At 38.5% G+C, this 18,809-nt stretch overlaps 2 protein-coding genes across 2 annotated transcripts; both read right to left on the minus strand.

Moving 5' to 3' along the window:
- Positions 1–209: 209 nt before the first annotated feature.
- Positions 210–3,228, minus strand: LOC116298753 (tauropine dehydrogenase). Its single transcript, XM_031707296.2, has 2 exons — positions 3,090–3,228; positions 210–1,899 (listed from the first exon to the last, which is right to left on the minus strand). Exon 2 carries the CDS (start codon positions 1,891–1,893, stop codon positions 676–678), a length of 1,218 nt encoding a protein of 405 aa, XP_031563156.1. The 5' UTR covers positions 1,894–1,899; positions 3,090–3,228; the 3' UTR covers positions 210–675.
- A 1,647-nt stretch (positions 3,229–4,875) lies between these two features.
- On the minus strand, positions 4,876–12,447 carry LOC116298748 (scavenger receptor cysteine-rich type 1 protein M130-like). The gene is made up of 18 exons (XM_089034349.1): positions 12,260–12,447; positions 11,636–11,679; positions 11,507–11,545; positions 10,886–10,921; positions 9,698–10,015; positions 8,898–9,221; positions 8,476–8,817; positions 8,058–8,393; positions 7,650–7,967; positions 7,230–7,556; positions 6,819–7,145; positions 6,443–6,745; positions 6,264–6,363; positions 5,882–6,170; positions 5,715–5,775; positions 5,465–5,617; positions 5,307–5,380; positions 4,876–5,240 (listed from the first exon to the last, which is right to left on the minus strand). Exons 1-17 carry the CDS (start codon positions 12,427–12,429, stop codon positions 5,328–5,330), a joined length of 3,540 nt encoding a protein of 1,179 aa, XP_088890475.1. The 5' UTR covers positions 12,430–12,447; the 3' UTR covers positions 4,876–5,240; positions 5,307–5,327.
- Between the last annotated feature and the right edge of the window lie 6,362 nt (positions 12,448–18,809).

The following is an 18,809-nucleotide window of genomic DNA, read 5'->3' on the forward strand; positions in this document are numbered from 1 at the left end:
AATAGTAGTTCCATTAATGTTAATATGACAATGTGTGTGCTACTGATACTGATATACTCCTAATCACTAGGAGCCGGATAGCAACGTTTTTCGTATGGGACTCCCACTGATTCTAAATATTGTCTCGTCTCGTGCTGCAGGTTTTTGTTGTTTACATTGTTTTACATTACCCTACTCCTCCCGACTTCATAGCACACATTTTTCCAAACTTGGTTTGTTAATCAAATCTTTACTACAGTGGTACAGGTGCAGACCGAGGGGTGGTTCGAGGGCGAGTTCGATATAATTTCATATAATTTATCCAACATAATTCTCATAATTTTTACTAACTACTTTTTCTACAGCAACTAAAGACATTATGGCCATAACAAAATGTAAGTTCAATACAAATATTTCTGTATAATATGTAATATGTTTTCTACAAAATGGCAAATGGCAAATTGCATATCATGTATCCCTAGAATTTTTCTATGTCCTTTTATTAATTAATTTTTTTAATCTTTAATCTTTATTTTATTAGGGTAACATAATTAATCTATTAGTTATCTATTTATGGCCCTCCTTAAGTTGGGGGATCAAAAATTGAACACAGCATCTCAAAATCAATGTCCTGCTATATTATCCAACTATCAACTACAATGACCCAGTATCATTCATGGCTCATGTCATTATCTACTAGTGTCCAATAATGTCTTTCAGAGTAGTGAATCCATATCTCTGAGGTGCTCTTGTATCCTTCACATCTTTTCCTTGGATCTTCCCATCCACAAGATATTCCTTGTTTATCTGCTCCTGACACCAAGTGAGTACTTTATCAATATTTGGTGTGGCCACACCCACTACCTCTGCAATCCCTCTGATCACCACAAGCCCAAATGGTATGTCCTCAGTCAGGAAACGGTAGTTGGTATAGTTGGGTACAAACTTCCCTTCCTTGGTTTCTTTCATTGGGTGTGTCAAGCCCTTGTAAGCTGCATTGGTTCTGATACAAGATAGCAGAGAGGTTTTGTCTTCAATGTCATCAGGATAGCGGACTTTATAGTAAGTGTGCATGTCAATTACCTCTGACATATCAGTATCAGGGCTCTGAGCCTGGATAGCCTTTGCTATCTGAACCACTTCATCTGATAAACTGCCAAACAATGCCACAGTACTCTCTGACACGCCATGATAAAATAATGGTGGCTTGTCAAGAGGGGTACCATCCCAAGTAGACCACTGGCCATACAAGACACTAGTGTGCAGATATGCAGTGGCAGACATAAGATTGGCTGCAAGAGGATGGCCTTTTGTTATTAGGGCTGGCTTTTCACCAATCAGCTTCTGGACAACTGTGAATGGATCTCTTCTTGGAGTAACTGACCCAATCTGCACAGAACCCATTGTGGTATCCTTAGTACCAAGTACTTCACAGGTTTTTCCATATTCCTTAATTCTTGTGGCCCATGGTAACGACTCAAAATTAATGAGAGTAATCTGCTTTGCAATATCTCCTAGAATGGCTCGTTCCTGAAACTCAAACCCAGACTGTCCAGGAAAACCAACGAGAATCATGCCTGGTTCAAGGTGTGGTTTGATCGCGTTTAAGTACTGCTCATGCGCAAAGGCTGGCATGACAAAAGCGACGACATCACATCCAGGAATTACCTCCTCTGGTTTCTTAGTAACCAGTCTTGGTTTGGCTTTCAGCTTCTCGTAGCACTCTCCTTTTCTGTTGAGGATCACAGTGAAGTCGTATTCCTTGAGGGAGTTAGACCATCTCTCTGCTTCATCTTGGAACAAGGTTAGAACACATACATCAGTGTCTGGTTGAGATGAAGCTATACCAGCCCAGGCATGAGCAGCATTGCCTCCACCACAGATAACCAGCTTGATTGGTTTGGATGATGCCATTACTGCCTGTACATAAAATACAATGGGTGAAAAGTTACGCAGGAGTCTTGCATAACTGATTTCACTCTATATTTTTACACAACTTTATTTTCCTTGCTATTGCAATTCTCTTTTGTTTTCCTTTCAGAGTTACAAGTCAGCAAATGGAAAAAAAGATCAAGAAAAAGGTGATTAATTTGCGACAAGCTGCTTAAAAGATTATACAGTGTAACAGTGGAACTTAAACTGATATTAAAAAGTTTGTGCTAATCCAAAAACCGTGGGCAGTAATATTTCAACAATGTTTCTTAACCAATCAGAAGCGTTATCGTTATTTATCCTTCCGTTATTTTTTGGTTAGAAAGTCAATTCTGATTGGCCAAAGAACAATAGAAATTTGCCCACGCTTTTTCGATTAGCACTGTAAAATATCAAACAACTCTATCACGTGATCAGTAAAATTTCGTGACAACATTTCGTGACGTGTGATCATAATTAAAGATCGTATTTATGAGAAGAATTACTGTTATAATTAAGGTATAATAAGGTAGACTATTATTAACTAAGAAGAAACAAACATACATTTCAGTTGATCTAGTTATTAGAAGTAAAAGAGTATTTACAAGGAAGTATAAAGATGTATGTCAGTATGTACGTCACCACGCTTGGACAAACACTTCACAATGTGCGAACGTGCATTCTAGCACGAAACTGACTAAATGGTTTTTAGGAACACGACTGGTTACCAGTTTTTGTCATAAAATATTAAAAAATCGAACTGATAAAAGTCTTACGAAATATAATCTAGCAGCAAATATAAATTAACATTTTTTAACATTTTATTTCAAGCATTCATATTGATCTATTCGTTCAAACACTATTTATATGGATCTTTATGACTTTTGTGACCGGCACAAGCAAGACTGCAGATGAACACCTTATCGAATTTATCTACAAAAAGCACTACAAAAAACCCTTCCATTTTGAAAGGAAAAGAAAAATCTGTCGACATTAAGAGCTTGAAGATAATTGTCGTTTGGAGGAAAAAGTCCTTCCAAAGTCATTTCTAGATCAGAGACATGGCGTGTTGCCGTGCTGATGCCAGACATTACAGTCTGCCATTCGATTCACGGATTTGAAAGTCAGCTTCGACTTCTCAGGAGCAAAATTTCCAAAGGATTCGAATGCCGAGAACGACAACCGTTTTTTTAACTTACCTTGTTGGAGTGATGTATGCTCTTGCTTTTTTCCAGCTCCTTGCTTTCTTGCCCGTCGGCTTTCTGTTTTCGTTCAAGTGACCAAAACGAAAAAAGGAATGCGTGACACAGCCACCACCCGTCTCATTCTCGTTCCCAGACCCTACTTGTTAGCCAAACGCAGGTTTAGCAATAGTAGTTCCATTACTGTTGATTATGACAGTGTGTGTGCTCCTGATACTGATATGATAATCATTAGGAGCCGAAGAGCAACTTTTTTACGTATGATGATGATGATGATGATGATTTATGATTTATATAGCGCCCTTTCTATATGGTTATAATCAAAGGCACTTTGCATTGAGTTGTGAATGACAGATTGCTTTTATGTAATTAACAAGCATGAGAAATGGTTAGTATGAGGTATAGCACTGAGGATGGCCACTGCCAGAGTTTTATTACGTCCTCAGTGATACACCTCATACTAACCACCTCTCATGATTGTAAATTGTAGGGCTTGAACCCACGACCTCCCGCACACCAACTGAGCCAACCTGGTGGCGGTTGGAACTCCCACTAGGCAAAACAAAAGGTTGCGGTTTCAAAGCGGCTGTCGTTTTGCGATTAGTGCGTGGGGGATTATAAAAATCACCATAGAGTGTGTATAGATATGAAGATAAGCAAGTCCTTCAATGTCTCGATTGAAAAGTTATCAAGAAAAAACGTTTTGCGGTTCGCGCGGAAATTTCGCCAGATTTGGAACATTCTCGTACCCAGCCTCCTGATATCGAAAATCGGTGGCTCTGGGAAACCCTGAAATTCTATCGAATTTAATTGGCTGTTGAAAATAACTTAGCAACGAACTCTTATTGGCCAAAAGGATAAACAAACATACCAACGGGAACCAAGCAAGTCAAATCTTCAAGAATGGTTATACATAACAATAATAATAATCAGGGGAGTTTCTTAAATAGCGCATTTCAAATATCTCAATGCGCTTTACATTTTATAACCAGTGGAGGACTTTACTGGCTGGATATTAATCATCTTATCTTAATATCATATACATCTTCGAATCTTGAATCATATTCTATTTTCATTTGTCGAACAACTAAACTTTTGGAAATAGAAGACGTGAACAAGCCGTAAGAAAAGTTGAGCCGACATTCATAGTCAGCGATCGTCCCCTGGCATGCGACGACGTTAAAGCAGCTCAATTTGGAGGACAAAACAAAAGAATTTCAATCACCTGAGAATATTGGAAACCCCTTATGTTCCCCAAATGGAACTGCATTCTGACGTGCTCCAAGGGATCTATTGCCTTGCCCTTGCCTCCCATCCTCGACACGAGTGAAAAACGTCTGCGCATGCTCTGAATCCGTTTGCAAATTCAGCCAAAACATAAGTAAATTTGACTTCAAACATGCCTGATAAATTGGACTTCACAAAATGCCAAAACTTAGTGTCCATGCTTGAAATTTAAGGCTAATTCTTTCATATTGTGTTTGTTAATACAGTATCTTAGTCTGACAAAAGTATACTCCCGAACTTTTTTGTATACTTGGAGAAAACAAACATTTATTTTCTCACTCGAACTCTTCAAAATTCTTAGAAAACGTGCTGAAGTGCACGCATGCGCAAACGTTTTTCTCTAGTGTCCCCACATGTCCTCCATTTCATTGTTATGTTTATTAATGAGACTAATTAAAACGACATTAACAACCATTATGCTTACAAAATGTACACCTTCATTTTATACCCTCATTATTTTAAGTACCCTAATTAATTCAATTGTGAATTTCAATAGTTTTCCTTTTGGTTATATTTTAACTATTTATTTAATGAATGGCAACCAATATTACGAAAATCTGAAAAATATGGAGTAAACAAGTAGATTGTGAATGAGTAAGAACATTGTTACTGGGGTCCCTGTGTCTACCTTCAGAGACACCAGATGACCTAGCCTGTAACAGCACTGTTTACAGCGCTATTTCCCTAGCTTGTTCAAACTCCTATTAGATTCTCTTTTATATTATTCTGTTAATGAAAATAAAACAAAGCACGCAATTTTCTAAATTCATTTACGAGAAACTATGATTTTTAGCTTAATTGCGGCTCATTCGAGATTTCAACGTACAAAGGAGACTCGTTTTCTTGCTTGTTACGAGCAATCTGTGGATTAAATATACGATAACAATCATATATGATTAAGCGTTTGAATTTTTCAATGGGACATACCCGTGTACGAGTTACCAAAAACTAATTGCCAGCTTTATTATCTTTTTCTGCGGGAGAGTCTGTCATCTCAAGTCCTAACAGAAATGAAATATTTGATTCAGATGTAGTGGTTTTCATTAATAAGAGATTACAAAAATATGATTTAAAAGTGTGGCTACCTTGACTTTTATCAGAAGCATGCACTTCCTCATTCCTTTGTCTTCTGAAGAACCAGACAGAGCCACCGATGATAACAGCAATCAATATTATTATTAGAATAGACATTCCTATCACTGCTCCATCACTTCTTGAGGTTGATTTTTTAGCTCGACCTACAGATTAAACAAAAGATGTGTTTCATGCTTTTAAGAACGGCAAAACGGGAAGAATAACTGAGACAAAGTAACAAGTTATCAATTCACTTTTTACCTTTAATAAAGACTTTGTTTGTTTTGAAGGCCACGAAAGAATAATCGCCATAAATCCTTGTCTTCAATAAGAAAAAGGTAAAATTCAACATAAATTGCAACAAAGAGTTATTTGAATATTACAATAGTGCTTTTTATACATGAGATAAGGAAGTATGAAGTACAAACCTTATCATGAGAGTCAGTTGCGATCCTCACATATACTCTGTATGGTGTCTCTGGCTGAAGCGGCTCATTAGTAAACCCATCATTTCCGTGGGTAAAACTGAGGTCACCAATGGTAAAGTTGTTCTTGAGTAGATATGAACTATCTATTTCAGCGGTAATGTAAGATTCGTGTTTAAGGTTAGCACTTGTGGTGTAATTTATTATCTTAAATTCGAAGCGCTTTTGTTGAGTATTAAAGGATTGGAGACGCTCTTCGTATGGTCTCCTTTCAACAGCAATTTGATAGATGCTACAAACAAACAAACAAAAAAAGATTAATTATACCTATTTCTGTCAAATATGATGTTGAGTGTATAAGATGGTTTTTTGTTTTGATACAAACGCTTTTAAGCCTAAAATGGATCCAAGGTTCTGAAAGTGGATTTTGACAGTTGATTCGGCAATAGCATCGTTCCCAAGGATTTGGAAGTGAGGAGCATCAGCTGCAAAATGAAAAACCTCCATAAGGAATCAAACACAAACACTTGCACAATTAAGTTGTGTATGCAATAGTGATATTACCTATCTTGCAAGTGACTCTAAGCATTTTGTCATCATTACAAGTTGCTTCTCCCCACCTAGGTTTGCAATCTTCAATGGACTTTTCAGTTCCTCTGCATTGCATGTTTCCAAGCCAAGAGATTAGGCCACTTGTTTTGGACGTTGAACCATACACACCAAAATCGACATACCCGAGCATGCGACATATGACCCGAGCATTTTGCTGGCTGTTACCGTCATTGCATATTGTTCCCCATTTATTACCATACGATACCTCTACACGTCCATTATCTGCTAACCGCAGTTTCATTTGTGGCCGTACACCTTAAAACACAAAGGGAATATTTTAATTAAATATTTCACGTGCCTACCTTACAAATGGTTCTATATTCATTACCTGTATTTGGTTTACACATAACACCTGCGATGAAGTTTCCTGAACAAGTCCAAGATTGAACACGGAAACACTCGTCTAATCCAGTTTCAGTGCCACGACATTCAAATCCTGTAAGGAATGGCTTCTTTGGATCAATTGTGTATTTTCTTATCGCTGCCATTGCGCCGTATTTAAAATTGTTCATCCTGCAGATCACATCTGCATCTTTTATGTCCCATCTGTCATCACCACAAACAGCATAGTCGTTAGTTTTGTATCGTATTTCCACTTGTCCAAGTCCTGTATTCTGTCCAGGTCCTATTGCCGCTGTCATTGAGTTTTTATCGTCTGTTTGTAAATGAATATAAGTAATTATTAGATCTCGAAATACATTTAAGGGTATGCAAGCAAGAAATCTATATTTGTATATACCAATTGTAACTGGGGTGCATCCAACTGCAGCTACTTTGGACTGTTTAGCACCAGAGATACCCCATTTAAAACCACAATCTTCTATTGAATTTTCGCTTCCTCGGCAATCAAGATTATCTATAAGAATGGGAAGTTTTTCATCGTTCATAAGACTTCCTGCTGTTGATGCTTTTCCTGAGTTGTTTCTCCAGCACGCAACATTAGCGTCAGCCAGATTCCAGTTGTTTGCAGACACAGCTCCCCAAACACCATAGTACTGGACTTCAACTTTACTTAGGATTGTTCCTGGTACTTTAACCAATCTCATACCAAAATTTGGGTCGTTGACTGTTGCGATAAAACAAAAGGAATCAATACATTGAGACATTCAAAACGAGTCACAGCATTTAAGAGATGATAATTTAAAGGATTTTGACAAACCTCCAGGCCGTTCACATATCACTCCTGCATGGTGATTTTTAGGACATGAGTTGTCTATCCATCCATCATGATTACACTCTTTCAGTGATTTGTCGCTATTGCTACAGCGTACGTTTGACAACCAGATTTTGGCTGGTCCTCCTCCAAAATGGCTGATGGGTACTAAAGCTTGTTTAAATCCTTCCATTTGACAAGCGACATCTGCTTCCTTTTTGTTCCAACCATTACCACAAATTGATCCTGCACTACCCTTTACCTTTAACGTCACTCTGCCATCATAGTCTGATGTTCGATTTTCCAGATCGACTGTTATTATATCTGTGTTAACGTTAATAGAATTGATTACTGAGAAGTTAATACTCTGAAGTCATTCATGGAAGGTTTTTAACAAGTTTTCTAGTCTCTGACCTTTATAACGACGGCAGACCACTCCAGCATCCATGCCATGGTTACATAAAGTTGTCTTTTCCTGCCCATCACTAGTGCATTTCTCAATATTGTTTTCACTTCCTTTGCATTGAAGCCCAGACATCCATATTGGCCCAGTTCCTTCGCCATATGACTTATAAGCTGTAACTGCGCTATCAAAACCTCTCATACGACATACTACATTAGCTTCACGCATGTCCCATCCCGAATTGCAAACCGTTCCCCAAACTTTGTGTCTTTTCACTTCAACTCGGCCTCTTGCATTGTCTGAACCACCTCTGAGACGTACATTCTGAGGTAAGGGTGTTGGTGTGCCTGTAGAGGTAAACAAAATTGTTTGCATAAAGAATCTATTTATCATCTTCTATTTTCTGGCTAAACAGATGACAGAACTTACCTACAGTTTTTGGAGTGCAAACAACCCCGGCGTAATTGTCTCCTTCACATGTGTTAACCTGTTCTAGCTTTAAACCTTGGCACTCTTTCATGGAAGTTTCTGTTCCTTTGCAGTGATTGACAAGCTCAAAACTTAAGTTACCAGTATGTTTACCCCAATGAGAAATAGTCAGTGCTCCGGTAAAGTTTAGCATTTTGCAGATCACATGTGCGTCCTCTAGCTTTAAATCCTTAGCACATATATTTCCCCAGATTCTATAATATTTCACAGTTAGGCGTCCAGAATATGGAGCTGCAGTGGTCACGTCCTCAAGACGGAACTCAACATCTAGTGGATCTTTAACTGAACACATATTATGTCAAAAATTATCATCAAGGAAAAAGGAATTTTTAAATCTAGAAATCAAAGGTCTTTGTTCATACCTCTCTTACACACAATACCAGCTCGTAGGTTGTTATTTTTTTCACAATTCTTGTTTTCCCAGTTCCAGGAATTACTGCATTCTTTGATGGACTTCTCGTATCCATTGCAAGCCATATTTAAAAGCCATACTTCTTCTGTCCTTGGGTTTCCTGCTTGACTAGGGATTTGGGTAATGTACGCAACATCGTTATATCCATTCATTCTACATATTACCCATGCATCTTTCGTATCAAGGCCATCGTAGCAAATGGATCTGTTAACTCCATAGTAACTAATCTCAATTCTTCCATCCGCCATCACTTTGGCGGAGAGGTTTGGTGGCCCTGGAGACAAAAAAAAAAAAAAAAAAAGCGCAAATATTTGCAGTATTTTCAGGATTTCGATTCATAGGTTGCTGATATTGAAGGAAAAGTGCACCAAAATTTGAGCCAAATCCCCTGTTTTATGACAAATATTTTTTACTGTATACGAAGTAAACACAAAAAGTCGGGTGTTGCAGGATGTATTGTATTTTGGGTTAGGGTTATTGTATTGCAGGGTATTCGCCATTTTCCATACATCGGTTCACTGGTCAAACACTAAGCATACAGTCGAAGTTGCAAGGTTCAAATTTGAATAATCCTTTGAAATTAAGTACCTTGGCGCCTCGCTTGAGCGCTTTGTGTTTGAGCAGTGAAACGAAGTATGGTAAATGGTGAATTGTTTAGCTTCAAACTCATTGTTCTCAGCTATTGTTTTATTGTCTTCATGGCTCAGGTGCCCCGCAACCTCAAGAATAAGAGTCGAAAAGTCTAGTTACCGTCTGGGAGACAAACTAATCCAATGTCATTACTGTGGTCGCAGGTAGATTTTGAACCCCACACAGGATGATAGCAATCGTCAAGAGACCTTTCGCAGCCAACGCATGATATGTTTTGAAGCCAAATTGGTTGTGCTGTGTTTCCCTGCTGAAACTTTTGGAATTTCAGGGCTCTTGCAAATCCAAGCATTCTACAAGCGACATTCGAAGCATTGATATCCCAGCCCTTATCACAAACTGTGCCCCATTGTCCCTTGACTCTTATTTCAAGACGACCACTGTTATTATGAGTTCCACCAACAAGTCGCAAATCAAAACCTAAAAAGGTTTAAAAATCACAATTTTCACTTAGATAACTACGATTAAAATTGCGGTGATTACTATATATGACCTGACAAAGGATCTCAATATTACTGAATAAGTCTGCGAAATTTGAACGCGTTTTAATACCAGAGTTAGAAGCCTTCAAAAATATAAGCCATTATAATTCTGGTTCTTTTTGTCCAGTTTAATGCTCAAATTTGCAAGACTTGCTATCTAATGCTGAGATGCTTTCTCAAATGACAAAAGTTTTTCCTAGTACGATTAAAATTCAAAACTCGCCCCAGTCTCCTGTTCGTTTCTAAAGTGGGTGGAATCCAGAGAAAGAAGAGTCACTCCTTGGAATCCACTGTTGAATTCTTATTTAATAAATTATTTATAATTATTTCGTCGTTTTTATAATCCGATATGAGCACCTATGGTATTTTTTAAAATTTCACCCTTGAAATGTGTAATATTTTGCCAACTTTAATTTTTGTCTGGAATTAATTTCCTCTTAAAAAAGATTGCTTTACGGCGTTGTTCACGATCTGCGAAGCATGGGTGGCGTATAGCGGTGAGAGCGCTCAACTCTCATGACTGACGCGATCCGGGTTCGATCCTCGGATTCATCGTACGTGAGTAGAGTTATTTATTGGTTCTTTCCTGTTCTTCAAGGGTTTTTCTCCGGGTTCTGCGGTTTTCTTTCCGCAAAAATCAACTTCTAAATTCTACGTGAAGGGCCTGGGTAAAAATTACTCTGTGTAAATCTAGCTACACTACAAAATTGTGTAGTTCATATTTGACAGTCCTCGGAATTATTCATCCAATTATTTCCAAATTTGACGTGTAGTCGTATTGCCTATATTCAACGATTCTTTTACTAACCTGGTAAAGCCTCTCGTCTATAGCGTCGATGTTTGACTAAACAATAATGCAAAAGATAATAAAATTATAGTATGAATGTTTGAGATAAAAGATAAGTGGAACAGTTTTTATGTTCTACTTTTTTCTGATATTGTTGAATGTGTTACGGTGCAATAAGAGGCATTTGAGGGCGCACACCAGAGGACGATCCACTAGTATCCCAAGTGCCTTTGCACGCTTGTTATTGTTTTCTTTGGATTTAAACGGTTTATTTGGATATTTTTGTAATGATACTTCTACCACTAATATTACTAACACTAAGGTGTTGCTTTAGCATTTAATGAATACAGGTTGGACTAATTTAGCAAATGAAAGTAGCCAGTTGTAAGATCTGTATTTTTAGATGAGTATCTTTAAGATCTCATGAAGAATTTAGAAATAGATATCGCTAAAAGACATGACATACACCCTACTTAAGTACGATTAACTTTTCAATTTTGAAAATATTCATCTTAGCTGTTTACATGAAAAAATATCATATCTCACTCGCAATGCATTCTGGGATACTAGTGGATCTGGGCGCACACGCCCGCGCAGTGATTCGCGCGCAACATCTTTGAAAGTTCAACGTTACATACCCACCTGGTTTTCTTGGTGAACCATCGCGACCACCTCTACGGCCTAGAGTACAAAAATCGGCCTTACTTCAAACAAATTATCATCACACTATATAAAGTAGAAAGTAAAGTCTATACTATATTTACAACTTACCTCGAAGCAGCAAAGAACGTTTTGAGTCAATCGGTCGAATGTTTCTGAAATACAATAAAATGACATCATTAGCACTGATTTCGTGTAGCCTTGTAATAGATATTGCGATAGATATATCTCCAAAGCAATAGACTATGATCCAACGAATTGTGAACTTATAAAGATTGAAAGCACTCTTTTTGTATTTTTTAAAAGTCCATATTTAACAGGTCGAGCTAGGTCGCACAAGGGACTGCACACCGTGTTAAGCAAATAAATACTGTTGAAATACTAGATCCTCTTTATCCTTGTTGTCGAACTATGCTATGCTAGCCAAAGTATTTTTAATGTTTCATGATAGGTGGAACCCATAATTAGTTTTCTTTCCAGTACGAGAAGTCATTAGACCCGTGCAATAGATATTAGATTAATACACTGTTTTCTTTCGTGTCTATTTGACTAGAGTGAAGTCACTAAACCCGTGAAATAGATATTAGACTAATACACTTTAGTAGACCCTAATTCCATTGTTTTCTTTTGTGTCGATTTGACTATTACACGTTGACTACTGTGACTAGCATTTTTGATTTCAAGGGTTAAATGCCTTAGTTCACTCTATTTCCAATGTCTTTTTGAATACGATACCTTTTCTCTAAATTCCTCAACATGTTTACCACATCAGACAGAGTTTTTGGCGTGTTCGTTGGATTGACCATCTTTCGCTTCGCATTTTGTTGCTGCACATCATTTGCTTGTACCGCGCAAAAGATCATAACAAGACCCACTGCTACGAGCAGTGCAGCTTTACTCCCCATTTCTCTACCAGGTGATATTCTAAAAGGTTCCTGAAAGAACCGAGAAATACACAGAGAGAAGATTGACAAACCTGTAAGGAAAAGGCGTGTGATGCGCAGGGGACTCACTAGAAGCCAGACATCATATATAATGAATAGGGCGCAGCTTAAATTAACCACTTGCATACGGTAGAAACCACGTAGATTAATGATATGATGTAGTAAACAGCAAAATGCGAAGAAAGGAAATTTTTAATGAACTTCAATGAGCTTAGAATGCATACCATATATCCATGAAAAACTTTGTTCAAAATTGCTCAAATTTGCACAAAAAATTAGTAAGGTCTCAGTAGTAAGTTCAGAAGAGTGCACTCACCATATAAACTATCTGTGAAAAGTTAACAAAATTGAAATTAGTGCAAATTTTTGTAGGTCTACGATCTACTGAGGTCTATTGAACTTTAATCTAATTTGTCGGCAAATATGTGCAATTTTTTACGATGATTTTACGAATATATAGTATGTACTCTACACCGTAAACCTACGATACTTGGCCCTAATTTGTACAATTTGTTAGTTAGCTTCAGTTTTCATATGTGAGGTATGCACGATCAGGAAATATAAAAATGCATTATTTGCTAAGATTACTAAAAACAACAACAACAAAAAAAGAGCATTGATCATTCCTATAATGTATGGAAATTGCACTTTAAGCCCTGCATGCTTATTTTCCCGTACACATTTATTGCAGGAATCTGATTATTTGCGTGGATCAAGTAGAAAGGTATTTCGAATTTTGTTTTACAATGTAAAATAATAGTTGCTTTGATGCGAAAAACCTGATGTGCAAGTTTCTTGGTCTAAATTCCATCAACAGCTTGGCACCGAGTACATAGTGCGGTCTACCATCAAATAGACGTCTAACATCTGCTTGTCATTAGGCTTTACTATAAAAAGTAAATAGTAGCCACAATAACATTAGTTTAAAAAACAGTTTTTACCATCAGACGACTGAAAACCCCTGAAAACCTGTCCGGTTGAAACCCCAGTTACCCATTCATCGTATTTATAAAGTACCTAAATGAGACCACTTTCATCCATCGATCATGTATTTGTTCCTCCATCTGTTCAACGATGTTATAGTTTTCATTCCTCCCATCCATTTGTCACATCAATACATCGATCCGTCCCATCTATTCTACCAATCCCATCCATCATCTACTCCTCCAAGAAGATGTGACCAAAGATATAAACGTCACATTCCTCTAGGGAAGGAAACTCGCCGATTAAAGAAATGCACTGCATCGTTAAAAATAACTGGAAAAATAACTGTTTACTGTTAGCGTGATGATTTTTCACTTTTGGGAATCAAGAGACCATGGTCTTGTGGTTATCAAAAGTGCGCTTGTCATTGGTAAACTCAATAGAATACAAATAGAATGTACATTACTCCCTGGACATACCTTAAACACACCGCAATTCTTCACTTCATAAGGTAAGCCTTGGTGCTCATCCATCCATCCCACGGGACACTGCGCGTCGACACTCGTAAGGCACCCGCATCTTGAAACATCTTGCACACTGTACGACGGCTAACATCTATCCACAGGCTTCCCACTCTAATTAAAGGAACGTGTATTGATTCTAAATATTATTGTCTCATCTCATGCTGCTAGCTTTCGTTGTTTACATCGTTTGACATTACCCTACCCCTCCCAACTTCATAGCACATATTTTTCCAAACTTGGTTCGTTAATCGAATCTTTACTACAGAGGTACAGATCGAGGGGTGGTTCTAGGAGGGAAGAGGGGGGGGGGGGGGGGGGAGTTCGATATTAATCTATACAATTATCCAACATAATATTCCATAATTTATATTCACTACTCTTTATATACCATCTAAGAACAGCATGGCTATAACAAAATGCAAGTTCCATACAAGTATTTCTACATCTATAATTGATAATCGTAATATATTATCTATAAAATGGCAAATTAATACCAAATATCCTAAGGATTCCCTCATTTCAAAATCAAATACAATGACCCAATATCAATGTCATTATCTACTAGTGTCCAATAATGTCTTTCAGAGTAGTGAATCCATATCTCTGAGGTGCTCTAGTATCCTTCACATCCTTTACATCTTGATGTAATGATAAAATGCCTGTTTGAAGCGGTATTTTCAATTGTACAAAGATGTTTTGTTGCATTTGTATTAGAATCTTTCTTTGTCAGTCTTGTTTATAGAAAATATATGGGAAATAAGCAAGGTGAAGGCCTAAACCTCATTTTCGAATAAAATTTTTGCTTTGGGTTAACACTTTGATTCCACTTTCATCGGTCATCTCCACTTCCAAACAAGTTAAACTTTCTGAATAACGAGATTTTAGCCTTGCACAACAGCCTTTCTTCAAGAAAATAGTTTTTGGCGCTCACTGCTTGAATACGAAGAGAATTCTCTCTTAAATCATTGGCTTCTGATTAGATAAAATAAGATAAGATAATATTTATTTTATACTTCAATTCGCAATATAAAATGAAAAAACTTAAGTTTACAAATAATTATATATAAAGATTACAAATATAAATGTGAAAATATATAAAAAGAAAGAAAGAAATACACTATATATGAAAAAATCTATTAAAAATTGGCTAGAATCCTTTCTTTTCGGATTTCTGGTTACGAAATTGTTCTACGATTTCTCTACGATTGAGATTATGTGGACCGAGTGTAATCGATCCAATATATGACAAACCAGGCTGTTTTCGGATTCTTCTTCCAACGTGATGATAAATACGACAATCTCATATCTCAAGGTCCAATAAAAAGAGCATAAAGTAAACTAAGAATACTCGAAATATGCTGCTGATGACAAGTGCATTTATGAAGTGATCGAAAATCCAAAATGGCTTCCTCTAAAAACAACGTGCGTGGATTCTTCCAGTGACGTCACTTGGCGAATAAAATGGATTCCATAGTTAAGGGGACACTGGTGAAAAACGCACTGCGCATGCGTTGGGAGAAAAAAAATGGCGGTAGACTGCGAGCTAAGTCCCTCTATTTCCCTTGGTCACTGTCCGTCTGTCTGTCCGTTTCCATTGGTCAAGGAATATTGGTTACGAGTCAAAAGTCCCTGGGGGAGGTCTGGGGGAGGGACTTTAAAAATGGCGGACAATAACAATATATCCTCACTGAAGCCATTATCACGTCGCAGTATGATTAAGTTATGGGGCGAGATCCGCTCCTTGTCCCCGACAATACGAGATGGTATATAGCCAAACTCCAGTCGTAGTAGTGCATAATAACTAATCCAGTAGTAATATGCCAACCTTTATTCTTACTATGCTCAACCCCATATACCCAATACTCAAAACCCACATCCAATACTCAAAAACCCACATCCAATACTCAAAACTTAAAGCATGATGCCGGCTAATAATTCCACTATCCACTACTCAAATATCCTGTATAATCGGTGTGAAATCGGCGCTGGGACGTGTGACCAAAGGAACAAAGCCCAACGAAGTCCAAAGCAGTAAAAACCAGGACTGAAACAGAACAAAATACCAAAAAACAAGTTTATACAGCACTCAGTAAATTATCAGGGTGAGAGACCGGGACGTCTGCCAATGCCTCCGCCCTGGACCAACAAAGGGTGGGGTTTCCTCGGTAATGCACCTCAAGGGGATCGCCCCTTCGGGGATTAGCCTTTGAGCAACGTGAAGTCTCGAAGCAAATGGGGAACCATTTACCTAGAACGCAACCACAACCAAACAAGGGTGAGCGCGACTAGATAACCCCGGAAACCCGACCTTCTGTTGGCCCCAGGCTCTGAACTAGGTCCGAAATTAGAGCACTGAGAAGGCCCCCCAGGGCCAACGGAGGACGCGACAAGATAATCCCAGATTATGAACAGCAAGAAAGGGGAGAAAGAAATTTTCTCCATAAATAACAGGGTTTCAGGGAACCAGGAAACCAGGGTTTCCAACAGCTTCGTAACGGTCAAACAGCGACGCCGGCCTATTAAGGTGTCTCCTTAGTGCGACCAAGGCGTTCTCGCAGAACTCGACGACTTTTTCCTTTTCCAGAGCCTTAACCTTCTGTTCTAACAGCTCTAAGCGATCTGCAAGCTGTAAGAATACGCAGAGAGGGATTAAGTCAGTACTCTTAAACTACGAGACCAACTTCCGGCCTAATTCTAAAAAACGCAGTGTACAACCATGGCTGCCCAACCACGCGTGCCGAAGAGGGGGTTACGCTCCCGTGGCTCTCCGAGCCCTTTAACGTACTACAGTACAACACAAGTATTGGATACAAAACACCCTGCTCGCGGCTCTCCAGGCAGCATTGGTTCTCCAGGCCAATCTAACTCAAAATATTACGCGACATACTCGCGGCTATCCAGGCCGTCAGCTCCACTCACATTGGCTCTCCAGGCCAATCTAGATAACTCAAATTATTGTTTTCAGTCTGCATTATCCCAACGAATGCATAGAGGAAAATCAGACATATTTAGTTCATTCATTATTGGCTTTGTTTCTATGATAAACAAGCTAGAAAGAAAACAATTGGATTTTGACAAGAACAATAATTATACTAGATAATCACTTCGACACGCAGCATTCGTAGGCCTGCATTATACCTACGAATGCTGGGGGCCTCAGTAATTATCTATTAATTATTACGCGACAAACTCGTGGGTGGCTCTCCAGGCCGCTAGCCCTACTAATATTAGCTCTCCAGGCCAAACTAATTCAAATTTATTACGCGACATACTCGCGGCTCTCCAGGCCGCTAACTCTACTAATATTGGCTCTCCAGGCCAAACTAACTCAAATTAATTACGCGGCATATTCGCGGTTCTTTAGGCCGATATAAAACTCACTTTAAGAAATAAGTAACCGGAATAATAGCCCCAAGAAACTGCACAAACTACGAAGATAAATATCACACAAAAGCACTAAGGACCGCGTGAAATAAAAACGCTGAAGCAGATCCGTACACCAAAAGACTCCCCAGGGCAAAAAAGTGTAACCTACATAAAAGGCTAAAACCGATGAAACCAAGGGCGCTAAAGAACAAGCCGTGAACAAAGAACCAAACCAACCAAGTGTGACGAGGGTAGAAATAAATGCAAATCTGAAGGGTAAACTACTTGAGTAAAACTATAACTGCGCCCAAAAATACCATGTAATAACGTATAAAATAGTAGTAGCGTGCATTAACAAAACCACGAGGTCCAGATAAACTGGCAGGCAAAAAATAGCGCCAACACAAAGGGAATAACAAACTCTCCCAGATAAAAGAACTGCAGCAAAATTACCTGCTGCTCGCCAGCCGGTGGAACTAGTGCTGCCGGCGCTTGCTGTTCAGGGTTTTGAACCCCATCTCCTGCTGCCGCTCCTTGCGCCACGTAAACTCTCAGTACAAATGATATCCTTGAAATTGTCTTTGCAACGGCAAAACGAAACAAATAGAATACAACAAACCTAAACTTTGTCCCACAATACCTGCCGTCAGCATAAGCGCCTCAAGTCCCGTCTGTGTTTCATCAGCATGCATAGAGCACTAGAATGTTGGCTTATGGCTGGTGGCGGTGGTGGGGACAGCGAGCAAAATTCGTACTTCAAAGGTCCAAACGACGTTATGCAATGAGTCATGTGTGTTGACTTAATTTATACTGCTTAGTGATAATTTATTCAGTGAGAATAGTAGTTCCATTACTGTTAAATTATGACAGTGTGTGTGCTCCTGATACCTTATATGATAATCATTATGGGAGCAGGAGAGCAAAGTTTTTCGTATGGGACTCCCACTAGGCAAAACAAAAGGCTGCGGTTTCAAAGCGACTGTCGTTTTGCGGTTTGTGCGGAATTTTCGCCCGATTTGGAACATTCTCGTACCCAGCCTCCTGATATTGAAAATCGGGGGCTAGGCAAAAACCCTGAAATTCTGTTGAAAATAAGTAGCAACAAACTTTTATTGGCCAAAAAAATAAACAAACATACCAACGGGAACCAAGCAAGTCAAATCGTTTAAGAAGAACGGTTATAGATCTTCGAATCTTGGGTCATATTCTATTTTCATTTGTCGAACAATTAAACTTTCGCAAATAGAAGACGTGAACGAGCCGTTTATAGAAAGGTTTAGCCGACATTTCAAAGCAGCTCAGTCAATTTGGAGGACAAAACAAAAGAATTTTAATCACCTGAAAATATTGGAAACCTATTGTTGTGTCCTCCAAATGGAGCTGCATTCTGACGTGCTCCAAGGGATCTATAAGCCAGTTCATAGTTTAAGAATCGTTTCCAGTCCGCATGCAATGTTATCCCCAATTTCTCACCTTCTTTTGTTTAAACCTTCTTTTGTTGTTAATTAAACAAAAGAAAGTGAGAAA

Source organism: Actinia tenebrosa, unplaced genomic scaffold (genome assembly GCF_029948245.1).
Source record: "Actinia tenebrosa isolate PJP-AT-01 unplaced genomic scaffold, QUT_ActTen_1.0 PGA_scaffold2__45_contigs__length_23673736, whole genome shotgun sequence".
Classification (NCBI taxonomy): Eukaryota; Metazoa; Cnidaria; class Anthozoa; order Actiniaria; family Actiniidae; genus Actinia; species Actinia tenebrosa.

Excerpts from the sequence above, each read along its gene's own strand:
- LOC116298753 (XM_031707296.2), bottom strand. The coding sequence starts at position 1,893 with ATGGCATCATCCAAACCAATCAAGCTGGTTATCTGTGGTGGAGGCAAT.
- LOC116298748 (XM_089034349.1), bottom strand. The coding sequence starts at position 12,429 with ATGGGGAGTAAAGCTGCACTGCTCGTAGCAGTGGGTCTTGTTATGATC. Across the intron at positions 7,968-8,057 it reads GGTCTGCCGTCGTTATAAAG|ATATAATAACAGTCGATCTG; the intron begins GTCAGAGACTAG and ends ACGTTAACACAG. Across the intron at positions 7,146-7,229 it reads ATGCACCCCAGTTACAATTG|ACGATAAAAACTCAATGACA; the intron begins GTATATACAAAT and ends ATTTACAAACAG.